Raw genomic sequence first — 13,734 nt, 5'->3', positions numbered from 1 at the left:
ATAAACTTAGAAATTTTCAATGTTGAGCTAAATTAAGTAAAACCAAACTCAGCATTTGCTAAACGTTGATGACGATGTAAACAAAACGAACCCTAAAGATTAAATAAAAACTTTTATTGAAATGACATTGAAATATAGAGTTATGGTAAGATCTTTTTTTTTTTTTAATCTTTTTTTGCAGCCTTTTGACAGTAATGAAACAGCTGAAGTCAGTGTGTCCAAAGTACTTAATAGAGATTGTAAGATATTTGGCTTTTATACACTGTAAAAAATGACCATAGAATTAACACCAAATAGTTGAAAAATTCCAACATAAAAAAACTGTAAGTGATAATGCAATGTAAAGTTGTTTATTTGAAAAGATTTTTGTGTTAACGATTAAATCAAATATAGCTATAGTTTTTACAGGAAGAATATGTTAACAAAACCAGATTTGTATGTAGAAATTATGTATTTCTATTGTTCTGAGAAAATAAAACTGTAAATTGAAAAACAATGTGGTGCTATTTAAAGTGCAAGACCATAATGTTGAAATAACAGCCTATTCTCATACTTAAAAAAAAAAAAAAAAAAAAAAAAAAAAAGTTATTTAAAAGTAATAAAAAAGTACATTTAACATTTTAAACATGTAAATATCACGGATATCTAATGTTAAATCTACATGTTTAAAATTTTAAATCTATGTTACTCTGTAAATATGTTTACAGTTTGATGTGTTTTTTACAGTATTGTTTCTGGTAACCACAGCTGCCAGTTTTGGGGATTTTTCTTTTTTTTTCCCACAGTGTTAATTAACATAGAGAATGTGTTTAACAAGTTCTCCTAATGCAGTGTTATAATCAGTAAGCAATAATCTATCGCACAGGTTTCAAAAATGCGGCCCGGGGGCCAAATCCGGCCCGCCAAAGGGTCCAATTTGGCCCGTAGGATGAATTTGTGAAATGCAAAAATTACACTCAAGATATTAACAGTCAGTCCTTTTACTTTAGGAGCCATCTAAAGCCCTACTTTAGTCTTTAGTGGGTCAGATCAGTAAAACATTACCATAAAAACATAATAATGACAAAAATAATGACAATTCAAATTTTTTTCCTCTGTTTTAGTGTAAAAAAGTGAAATTCCATGAAAATGTGTAAATTTACAAACCAGCCTTTCACAAAAAATATGAAAAACTAGAAATGTGTTAAGAGAAGTAAGCGCAATTTTACTAATATTCTGCCAGTTACTAAAATATATTGTAAATTTGCAGATCCATTGTGATCTGTAAGCTGTAATACACATTTACAAATGATAAGCAGAGGCAAAACATTGTTAAAATTGCACTTATTTTTCTTAATAAATTTTAGTTTTTTCATGGTTGTTCATGTTATTCACATTTTTAAAAGGACAGTTAATAGATGGAAACGTTTCCATAATGTAATTTGACTTTTTTCACCATAAAACATATTGAAATGTTTGGAGTTGGCATTATTTATATATTATTATATCATTAATTTACTGGTCCGGCCCACTTCAGATCATTCTGGGATGATATGGCCCCTGAACTAAAATGAGTTTGACACCCCTGATCTATCGGATCATTCATTTACACTGTAAGCCTGGAATTTGTATTTACTAAAATGCTTTAATTACAATGCACTTAAATGATTTAAGTTTTATGATGTTACTATAAAATGTTAAGTATATTTTACTAATTTGTAGACATAGTTGAAAGTACGAAAAAGTTTAAGTTGAATGGAATTAAATCACTAAGTTTTAGTCATGACCACACCGTTTTATCTTCGCATTGCATTGTGGGTATTGGGCATGTTGTTGAAAATGTGTTATTTTTATGTGCAGGGGTTCAGCGGGGTTGTGGTGTTGGTGTTAATTTGGATTTAATGTGTGTATAGCAGTGTTTATTGGTCTTTTTGTTTTTGTAGTTTTGTAGAGCTGCACCATGAGTCAGAGCCATAGGATGAACAATGGCTTTCCTGTTCATCTTCAAAAGTTAATTTTCAAACTGAAGTTTTAATGTTATGTCAAAATTTAAGCACTTTCTGTACTGGCAAATGTCAATGAACTATTTTCCATTCATGGTAACATGTATTACGTTGAATAATTACATCACTATTCTGGTCAGGAATAGGAGTTTGAGTTGATTATCTTAAAAAAAGAAGTGGTTCAATCAATGATGAATTAATCTGACTGCAATGGAGAAAATTAGTCAGTGTAACCTAAAATGCAGAGTTGAATGGTTGGATAGTGGGGTTGATTTTACAACAGATTTAAAGTACAAATAACTTGTCTTTTACTGTTTTCTACTTAATAGTTTAAGTTCAATACTTTTAGCATTAAAGTTGAACCTACTTAAACCAACTGATTAGTCGATCATTACTCAAATCATTTAAGTGCAATCACTTGCCTCAAATTTTTTGAGTAAACTCTACTTATCCGAGCTTATAGTGTAGAAGGAAAATTCTGTCTACTGTTAAAAAACAAACAAACAAACAAACAAACAAACAAACAAACAAAAAAGGGTAAAGTTATTTGCTGCCATTATGGGGTTTTATCAGTACATTTTCCAGGCTGTTTATATTCATGTTTTTCCCCTCAGTTTATATGTGATGTGAAATATTACCGGTGTCAGATTTCTATTGAAGCACCAACTTTGAGCTTTGGTATAAATAAACCTGTGTCATTGCGCCTTTAACGCCAGAGCTCGCAGCGCAGCGGTGCTCGTCCAGGCACCTGCTCAGAGCGCACGGAGCATTTTTCACATGGACTTTTCCACAAGTCAAACACAGACTTCCAGTGATGATCACGGAGGATCCTCTTAAGCCACGTTATCCGGATGGTGCGTCCTTCTGACAAGTCCCGTCGTGATTGCGGAGGCGCACGGAGAGGACCGAAGCGGAACTGAAACCTGCAGGTTGGCGACGGAGGCTTTTGCGCATCTCTCTCTCTCTCTCTCTCTCTCTCTCTCTCTCTCTCTCTCTCTCTCTCTCTCGCACACACACTCACTCTCTCTCCTTCTCGGATGAACCGGAGAGAAGGAAAGGGTTGGGACAGGGAGGAATAGCTGGAGGGAGGGATGGCTGAATAACGAGGAGAGAAACACCCACTCTGGACTGACCGAATTGTATCCGGAGAGGAGTGAGAGGAAGAAAGAAAAAAAAAGAGTGAGAGGGAGAAGAAGAAAGAGGGGGGAGAAAGAGTAAGAAGAAAGAGGAGCCTTTGGGAGGCAGCAGCAGCAGTAGCAGCAGTCTTTGGTATTCTGAGGATTTCCTTTGGGGACAGAAGGACGCATTGGATTGATGACTGGAGAGGTATGGAAAGCCATTTGACTCAGTGCGCGCGCTTGGAATTGATCTCAGGTGTGTTTCCTGTGCTCATGAGGGTCTGGACACAAAGGGTTAATGTCAATGGAGCTGATAGTTTCACCTCAAACCTAAACCTGACACACAAACTTGATTAAACAGCAGCTATGACTTAGAAATGAATGAGCACAAACTTACAGTCACACACACACACACACACACACACACACACACACACACACACACACAGGTGGAAATGCTGTTATATTATATTTTATTATTAATAGATTTGTTTGCCTTTCATGGAATAAAATCATTAGTCTAATCACAGTATAATTCATTCATCTACTCATATAAATTTACAGTGTGTGGTGTGTGAGTCTTTCTATAATTCGACCATAAATAGGTTAAATGTCCAAACAGCCTAAAGAGATGACTTGTAAATTACGCATAACCTTAGATTTTTAAATTTTTTTTTTTAATTAACTAGTTTTCAAGTTGCCTTCTGGACTGTGAGAAAAGGGAAATTATACAAAGTGAACACAGGAGAAACTTTCTGGTTTAATGCGATTTTGATTTGGATGTAATTTGTGCTGTATCTTAACGATCACGTTTAACGGAAGCAGTTTAATTCAATCTCTAATTAGTGATATAAATTCTCATTTGTGTATCTGTGTGCCTGTCAGTGTGTGTCTGAGAAAGAGAGAAAAAAAAAAAAAAAAAAAAAGAGGGGGGGCGGGGGGGGGGGATACCAGACAATGTTGAATACTTTTCATTCCCCTCTTAGTGCCATAGGGATGAGCTATGAAGCAGTCACTCATATTTCCTGGAGTATATTACACTTATTAATGTGCATTTGCCCTTTTTGGACACATCCTGAATGAAGGCGTCTTATAGTGATCTCCGCTCTGCAACAAGTTAGTTGCATGTGCTGTTTTATTCATCATACCTCTGAAGTGATTGAATGGCCCTGTCTACTGTGGACCAGAAAGGAGGTGCAGGGGGATATGATGAGGAGAGGAAGACAATGGAAAACAGGGTGAAGAGAACAAAAGTAAAGGGTGAAAGGAGGAGATAAGATGGTAAGAAGAGGACACAGGAGCTGTTGGGTTTGCTCTAGTGATGACAAGGCACTCGTGAAATGTTCTCTCTCTGGTCCGTCAATCAAAACTCACTCTCTCTGACTTGTGGGTTTATTACTGTGTTTATCCTCCATCCCACTTTTCTCAGCTTTTTTAGTTAAATTGTTCTTCTCTTCTCTTCTCTTCTCTTCTCTTCTCTTCTCTTCTCTTCTCTTCTCTTCTCTTCTCTTCTCTTCTCTTCTCAGACAAAGTCCTCCTCTGTTTCCCCCTTGGCCTGCTCTGTGTAGGCGTGAGTCTTAACCGCTGTTCTGTGGTCAGTCTAGACTCTTAGACTACTGCTCTGTAATTGTATCAAAGTGGATATTAAACAGGAGCAACTGACTCCAGATCAGGAGCTCGGGGCTGGTGGGTAAGGTGAATGTCTTTACGACCCAGAGCCTCTGTGCAGCTCAAAGGCATTCAGGCTGCTTCTGTCCCTGAAATGCCTCTTGGTTTTTTTTTTTTTTTTTTTTCACTTCTCTCCCTGCCTTTTTTCACTTGCTTCCCCTTGTTTTCATTTACATTTTTCTTAATAATGCTGCATATATCAACAGTATCTCCCGTTTCTGTGCAGGTGTAGACTGCTGGTTGAGAGGATGTTGTCGACAGGATGGATCAGGTGGTGTTTGTGGGCTCCTCTGGTGTTACTAGCGTCGGTTTCACATTTATCCACTAATGCACAGGAGCAAGGTAAGTATTTGTAGGATGCACTCATCTTCTCTCATCCCCTCTTTCTGTTTTCCCACTCCACAATCCCATTTCCATGTCCCTCCTGTCCCAAACTGGTCATCCACCCTCTTCCCATCTGTTCCACCATTAGTCCCCTCTCCTTCACTGCCTCCAGCCCAGCTTCACCTCTCCTTCGCCTTTCCCTTACTTGACCTCACTCTGCTTTCTCCCCCATAAACAGATCTGTTTCTACATCATTCCTCACTCTGTTTGATGTGCAGGCTCGGTCCAATCAGATTTTATCACGCTCATGTTCATATCAGCGTCCTATCATCATGCTAGTTCACCCTGGCAGCATGGCAAGGCTGTGCAACCCGCTGCAGACCCTGCCACGCTCCAGAGGGGTTTTAATAAAAGGCTGTAAAGATGCGCTTCAAGCTGAGATGGCTTGCTGCGCAATGTTCTGCACAATATATATATCGCTCCAGTGTGTTTTGCAATCAACTTCACCTCACCAAACCTGATTTAATCAAACTGAAGGTGCGCTTTTGTCAGTTTTGTGCAATGTTTTAGACACGGATGCACTCATTTCAAGCGGTGTTCAGTCTGCAGTAGGCACCTTAAAGCTCCAGTGTGTTTGATTTAGAGGTATTTTATTGCAGAAATGAGGTGTAATATACATAATTATGCCTTCATTAGTGTGTAATCACCTGAAAATGAGAATCATTGCATTTTTATTACCTTAGAGTGAGTTGTTTTGTATCTATAGAAGGAGTCCACCATGATTATGCAGTAGCTCAGAACAGACTTAAGGACTTTACTCACCATGGGCATTGAAAAAATAACATGACAAAACCAACCATTTGTGGGTGAATATTTTGTATCAAAACTATTCACACCAAGTTTGTGACAGTTGCAACACTTTTTCAAAAGATTTTAATATATTCGTGCCAGGCCGTTTAACAGAAATAGGATTGAATTCATCATCAACTGAAGCTTCATCTTCAGTCTGTTTGATCTAGTAGCTTTATTCCTCTTGGTCTATATTCAATGTCCAGATAAAAAAAATCACATATGTTGCAAACTGTATTTGATTCACATTATATTCATGTTACATGCTGATAGTCTAATTGTTTGGCGATGATGCTCCATATGGTGTTCAATTATCTTTATCATTTTTGTCTTTCATACTAAACTAAGACTGGCTACAAATCAACAGGTTCGGCTCCATCATTGTTGGTGTCATATGACGTTGGTTCATGCCTTTATTCCCACAGCATAAGTTTGGAAAAGTCCACCTTGCTGCAAAACAAATGCAACTGTTTTGCTTTTGCTTTTTGATGCAAAATATTTCATCTTTGAAGGGGTCAGTTTTTGCTAAACTAACTTTTATTAGTTTTTGGTACATTTATTTGTGTATTTGGTATGGTGGCTGACAAGGGCCAAACACATTGCAATGGCCCAATGGGTCTCAGTTAGAGAAAACAGCTGCAAGTACAGAAATGGTGCAAATTCACAAACTCAAACAAAAGTCTAAACGAGGAACAAAAAGAGGAACGTGGTGCAAATGAAAAAATGCACCGCAAGACACAAAAACACATGCATAATCATCATATGTTCTGCAAATAAAGAAACAATGCAAAGCACAAAATGATTCAAACCAAGAAAACATCTGCAAATGAAAAACGCTGCATAACCAGTCAGTACAACGGAAATGCTCCAAACCTGTAGGGGGCGCTGTCAGCAGAACAGCTCAATGCAGAGACACAGGATGGAGAGAGCGATGGAGAACAGCTGACTGACAGTGTTTCAAACTACAGTGGGAACAAATTGAAGTTACGGAGTAGTGTGGTAATGTGACTTTTATTTGATTCTATTTGACACTAGTCTGTTGTCTATAAACACTGGCTGGCTGCAGGTTTGGAGCACTTCTGTTGTACTGACTGGTTATGCAGTGTTTTTTGTTTGCAGATATTTTCTTGTTTTGCATAATTTCTTTATTTGCAGAGTATTTGATGATTATGCGTGTGTTTTTGTTTCTTGCAGTGCATTTTTTCATTTGCACCACATTCCTCTATTTGTACCTCGTTTAGACGTGTTTGAGTTTGTGAATTTGCATCGTTTCTGTACTTGCAGCTGTTTTCTCTAACTGAGACGCTCTGGGCTGTTGCAATGTGTTTGGCCCTTGTCAGCCACCGTAATTTGGGTGAAAAAAAAGCTTGAATTTGAACCCTCCAGGTGCTGCAAACCTATCTTTATATTCATTTTGGCAAAAATCGAGTGGATTTCTACAACCTATTTTAATTCCTTCTTAATTTGTTACGTCTATAACTAGTTATGTCATGACATTTGCACATATAAGGTCAAGACTTCAAACAAACATTTCTCTGAATATAATTATCAGCAGCAGCGGCTGTAGTCCATACTGAGAATATGTCCAAACTTCGAGCCGATTACCTAAAATGTTCAGTTGTTAGTTGAATGGGAAAGAGCAGCACAGCCAACAACCTGGAGGGGGCGGGGCCTGAAGTGGCTCATGTGCATTTAAAGGGCCAGCGCTCAAAATGACCTTTCTGGTGTCATTACTCAGAAATAGGGTTGAAGATGGACCTGTGGAGTTGAATTAATGAAGAATTCAGATCCAAGGATAACATTTACAGTTTATGTAGACCACAGGGAAATGGTTTAAAATGCTTAATTCCATTTAAAAAAAAGCAAAATATCACTCCTATAATATAACCTAAAAGGCTACAACAGGCAAACCAAACACCTTTTTTGTGCCTTTTGCAGTGTTATTGAGTTGTTGCAGTCTACAACTTCACCACTCGGTTCCACTAAATCCTACACATTGGACATTTCTTAATACAGTATGTGCTGCGGCAATATAACCATCTAGTGCAGTTCAGTTTCAGCAGAATTCAGATGCGCTGCTCCTCCTATACATCTGTTCATTCACTGCGTTTTGTTAGCTTTAACATTAACACTACAGAGAGGGATTCAAGTGATGAAGGTGATAAATGTTGTTACTTAAAAACAGCTGTAGGATTCTTTAATCACAACATCCATCTTATTCCAGCAAATTGGAAGTGAGAACTCTCTTATGAATCCTACAACTGCAGTGTGTGGATGAGTCTAAGGAGTGTTTATTTGCAGTTTGTGGATTTTCAAGTGCATAGGGTCAAATCTACTTTTATTTATCCAACAAAAGATCATTCCATTTTCAGCTGACGCCAAACGTGTGTTTGCAGGTCTTTGTCAAAATAAGTCTCCACAAAGAAATCAAACGTTTTCTGTCTTATCCTGAATTGTTTTACAAAATCAATAATCCACATGTGATGCAAGCCTTCTATTGATTTCTTTTTACAGCTAAATGAAAATGGGAATTCCACACTGAAAAATAATTTGTGTTATTACCGTGGCTCTGATTGTGGTCGGTTTCTTCTTTAAATCCTGAATGGATCAGTGTGGGGTGCTTTTTGTTTGGTTGGTTTATTGACAATAGGAAAACCTGAATAAACAGCGATTGCTCTGAAATGAAAAGGGGATATTTTTCTTCTATTTTCTTCAGTCCTTATTCCAGCCACATGTAATTCTAGCTCTAGACTCTTTTCTCTCTCTGTCTCTCTGAACTTGGATTCCAACTATCATTAACAGTCCTATAGGTCATGCTTTTCATTTTAGGGAGGCAGAAACAGGAGGTGAGACAGAAGTGTGACAGCATAAATTAGGCTGGGATTTGATCCCAGTGAGTCGCAGCAGAATATGGACGACCTCCCAGACGCCATGGGAGCGTGTCCTGCCTAGTCCCTTCATTAGGAGCATGTGATAGCCATTAATTTTGTGCAGTCCATCCTGTAAGCTGCAACATCTGGTCAGAGGGGATTTGAGCTTGAGGATTAGTGTGTGTTCTACCCATGGAGGATGTTTGTATATACAACACAAATGTCTGGCTGTTATCAAAAACTCCCACTGGTAAAGTGTGGCCCACACCAGGAAGGCTTTTTCACCGCAAAGAAATGACTAATCTTTAATATAATCTGGTATTTGGACTTGTTTTCGGATATTCAGAGTTAATACTACATGATAATGCTAGAACGTACAATAGTGTGACTGAAACTAATGTTTAAAAAATGTTTCTTCTTTTTAGTGTGAAGAAGTTATTCCTAACTTCTACTGTTGATCAATAGCTCTGGTAGATGCAAACACATACTGATATGTACAAGTCATGATTTTAATCTATTTTCTATCACTCGCTATTTAAAATAAAACAGGACACAAATATAGCTTTTTAAAAAAATCAAATCCATATGCAATATTTAGAATATCAATATATGGTGTGATTTGTTTGTAAAAAAAAAAAAAAAAATTAAATAAGGATTTATTGCATTAGGGAAATGTTGGAGTATGAATTTATGTTTAATAAAGAATATTTTTGTGACATTTTCATGATTGTCATAAAGTAAAAGTAAAGTAAAGCCCTAAATTTAATCAAAATTTATTTGTGTAGCACCTTTCAGAAGCAAAAAAAAAAAGGGCAGAACAAACTACAATAGGGAGCTAAAATAGATTTAAGTGAGAAATACGATGTGTATATTTATAAGACACATTTGAATGAAACTTAACTAACACTCAACAATAAAAAAAAATTGTGTAGAATAGAATAATTGATAAATTAATTGTCTATAATCATAAAAAGAGCGTAAAACCTTAGAAAATGTAACTACTGACAGAACTAATTGACCTAATTCATTATTCATGTCAGATAACTCTTTGAACAGTCTAGTTTATGGAATTTACCTTTTATTTCTGCAGCTTTTTACATGAAACAATTCATTGGTAAGAATTTTTCATGTACAATCAAGTGCAACATGTGGCGTTAAGAGGTTTTTCAGACATACTAAGATCAGCATGGCATCAGTTTCTAATCCTGTTTGATTGTTTTTCCTTCCTATGAGATGCATTTGAATTTATATTACATCTTTTATTAAATGTATTCTTCAAGTACCCCCTAGAAACTGCAGAAGGACCCCCACGTACTTCGGGTTGCGAATAATTGATGCGTGCGACTGTCTTATACCGCATACAAGTCAAAAGTCAATGTGTTCTGTCTCCTGCTTTAATTCAGCACTGATTTGAGTTTCCTGGAACGTACCCATCAAAATTTTAATGTTTCTTTTAGTGCAAATATTCTCAGGGAACAGAATGCAGATTGCAGATTAGCTCAGTATGAACATTTTCAGTTGGCTGAGAGAGAACGTTTCAAACAAAAGCTTTTCCAAGTCGTGTTGATAAAGATTTGCAAGTAATGTCAGAAGTCCAATTTTAAATTAAGAAGTGTGAAACGCAGACTGTTGTTTTTTCCTTCCACTTTTTGTTGCCTCAGGCTTTAAAAATACCAAAAGAGGAAATGTAAATTTTGCTCCCTGCGCCACAGTCAGGCTTTGCGAGCAGTGACCTGGCACTTTCCGTGGCTGTTGACAGAAGCAGGATAGATGGAGGAATAATGCCGAACTGGGCTAAACTAAGCCAAAGTTGCATCTGAACTCTGGCTACGTTTTTAGGAATAAGTGCACTGATCACCCGATATTGTTAATCAAGCTTTTACTTATTTGTCCTGTTTGAGTCAGCTGGTCTGACTCATGTGGGTAGTCAAGTGTGTGTCTTGTGTGTGGTTTGTTAATTATTCCAATTGATTTTGCTGATTGGCTGACAGCTGAGGTCGATACTGTGCTTCAGGACACATCACAACAGATTATGTGCTCACCAACACACTTACAGTGATGTTGCCCTTATCTGTTGATTGTGTGTTGTCGCTCCACGCATGTGTGTGTGACGGAGTAACGGATGAAGGGCAGAGTGAATTAGTACGAGTGGAAATGTTGGCCTATAATTTCAGTTATAATGAAGAGAGAGAGAGAAGCCAATGACCAGGAATCATTTATTCATAAACAAAAGAGACAATGAGACAGAGCAACCTGTTTGGAATTAAAAAAAAGTGATAAATCGTCCAAACCTGTGCTGCGTTTACCCCGACACTCTGCTGCTGTTGACGGTAATCCAGCTTGTCATAATCATCAACCACTTTGGACTAAATGGAGCAACGAATCATTTAATATGCCATGTGCAGGAGGCTCTCTGTTGATGTCTGAGCACGAGGATAATGTTTTGTGATTGTAAACAAACAAAATTGCTGTTAATTGTCAGAAACGTATGCTGATGAGGATTTTTGAAAAGGAACAAAAATACTGCGCAAACCACAAATATTTAATGGACAATATAAACCTGAATATCCTCTGCACTCGTCATTCAAAATGAATACATATGCCACATTACACAGTATGGGTGCTATAGTGGAGGTAGGAATAGTGAGTGCCAGATGAAGTAGTTGCAGTCTCCTGAACAGAATAGAGAGCATGAAATAGGTTACAAGGAATTTGGAGTACAGATATGCTTCCCAAAGTCACAGAGTGGAATGGTTTGCAGAGTCTGAAGTGAATCGGGGCTGAGCAGACATTGTAGCAGCACGAGGTTGTGAAAATCCGGCATGGGTCCTGGCTTTCTTATGAAATACTGAGAAAAACCCCAGCAGTGTTCAGAAATTGCTGTTTGTTTTAAATGTCTAAGCTACATAAGCATGATGCAAATTTAACCCTTTCATGCACAGTGGTCACTCCAGTGGACAGTTCTTCTCCAGCCGTTCTCTTGTGTATTCAGGGTTTTGGTTGTTTTAGTTCCATATCAGCCAACACAGTGGACACTAATGCACCATCCCATAATACACTGACATTCAGACCATTACTGTAACTTTGCTGTTCTTGATAAACCTGATCTGCAGTGACATGTTTTAGTGTAAATCAGTTGCTAATTGTTATTAGACTGTAATTGACAGGTATTTTTTAAACTTTTTTTTTTTTTTGCGTATTATCTCCATGCAGTGAATAATAACTAGTATTAGGGTATGTTCAAATGTGAGAAAACATCTGATTAGCAGCATTAAAAATGTTTTTATTGCATAGTTTTCCATATCATTTTCTGATATTAGATTTTAAATACAAGTTTCTTTGCTTCAAAAATTAATTACATGGTGTCCAGCTGAGTGGAAATTTTTGTAACTTTTTTTTTTTTAATCGATCACATTGTTTTTTGTTTTTTTTTTAATGTCTAGAGAGGAATAAAAACACTGCAGAAAAATATCTTGACTACATTTCACATAATTAGTGCATGAAAGGGTTAAATAAAAGAAAAAAAAAAAGAATAGGATTTCACAAACCTTCAGCTACTATTTTGACCACTTGGGGTCAGTAATACTCATAAATAACCACAGTTTGATGAACATGCAGTAATGAGGATTTATTCATTTCAGGATTTGTTGCCATGAAAGTGTAATATTCAGACATTTTTATGTATGTTAGAGGAAAATATCTTTTTATTTGTATTTTTTTTTAGCTGAAGACTACACTAAAGGTTTATTAAACAGTTTTAGCTAACCGCTTTGCTCCAGAGATGAAAGTAAATTTATCATTGTGTCAAGAAATCACCCAACGAGGGAGCAAAAGAAATTATATGAGTGCAGTCTATGCCATTTATACAACACATAATGTAATCTATTGGTGCAGCTTAGCCACTTATATCCACTGTAGCTAAAGAAAAAAAAGAAAATCCCCATGTAATGTAAAAGCTATGATTAGTGATCTAGGAACCATTGGTTAATTATGAATAAAAAGTAGTTAAAGGGGTTCTATGATGTATTAATATCCATGTCATGCATCACTTGCACAATTGAAACCAAAACTAACAACAAATCAACACTATGTATCCACAGACTGTATCACTCTCTGAATAAGTATAAAGCTCATTGTTTACACGCATCTGTTTTATGTTATCAATTTTCTTCTACAGCCAAAAACAAACCAGTCTGATGTTCAGTCAAATAATGATAGCACTCTGTTCTATAATCTTCACATGCTGATAATTTACATTAAAGCAGTTAAGCTTAGCTCTGTTTGGACAGAAAACAGCCACAGTAAAACCACAAGTCACGTACATTAATCACATTCTTTGAATATAAAAGTTGTTTCTTGCCAGTTCTCTACTAATCTAGTCACTTTCTGATGCATTCGTCAAAGGCCCCATGGCATTAGTTTTGTCACCATAGGAGACTCACTACTCCCTCTAGTAGTCACATTAATTCCTGCTCCATCAGTTTGAATATATTCAGTACACATCTCAACAATGTCTTTATTTGACCCTTTGCACCAATGTCATAGTTATCACGTGACTAGGGGTGCAGCGCCATGGTGGATGGCAAAAGTGACACAGCAAACAAACGAATGACCAACAGATTATGGCTACCAGTACTGAAAATAATATTTTGGAGTTGTCCTGTGAAGTGACTCACCTTACTGGAAGGCACAAAGAACGCTATTTGGAGAAGCTAGTGATAGCAGGGCTAGCTACCGACCTATACCTTCTCCCTCCTGATGTATTTACGGATCTAGCAAAATCCTCCAGTCTATGGGAGTTTAATGCACACGATCTGTATCCTTATGTTCTAAATGGAGTGTCCCCATACACAGGTGCTGATCCAAAAGCATACAAAAGTCTGGATGATACCAGTTCTTAGCCTCAGGTTAGGTTATCGAGTT

The 13,734-nt window shown here is 37.1% G+C and overlaps 1 protein-coding gene across 2 annotated transcripts in view; it reads left to right on the top strand.

Annotated features, from left to right (window-relative positions):
* Window positions 1-2,821: 2,821 nt before the first annotated feature.
* Window positions 2,822-13,734, top strand: part of col14a1a (collagen, type XIV, alpha 1a) — a 204,882-nt gene continuing 193,969 nt past the window's right edge. Inside the window, exons 1-2 of one of the 2 annotated variants that reach the window (XM_030157539.1) lie at window positions 2,822-2,911; window positions 4,995-5,110. In XM_030157539.1, the coding sequence (XP_030013399.1) occupies window positions 5,017-5,110 (94 nt within the window). In that variant the 5' untranslated portion in view covers window positions 2,822-2,911; window positions 4,995-5,016. Of the gene's footprint in view, window positions 2,912-2,972; window positions 3,309-4,994; window positions 5,111-13,734 lie in introns of those variants that run through there. The other variant, XM_030157538.1, reaches the window with a different exon arrangement.

This window comes from Sphaeramia orbicularis, chromosome 16 (assembly GCF_902148855.1).
Source record: "Sphaeramia orbicularis chromosome 16, fSphaOr1.1, whole genome shotgun sequence".
Taxonomy (NCBI): Eukaryota; Metazoa; Chordata; class Actinopteri; order Kurtiformes; family Apogonidae; genus Sphaeramia; species Sphaeramia orbicularis.
Note: the sequence above shows the minus strand (reverse complement) of the source record. Positions and strands in the feature narration are given on the sequence as shown.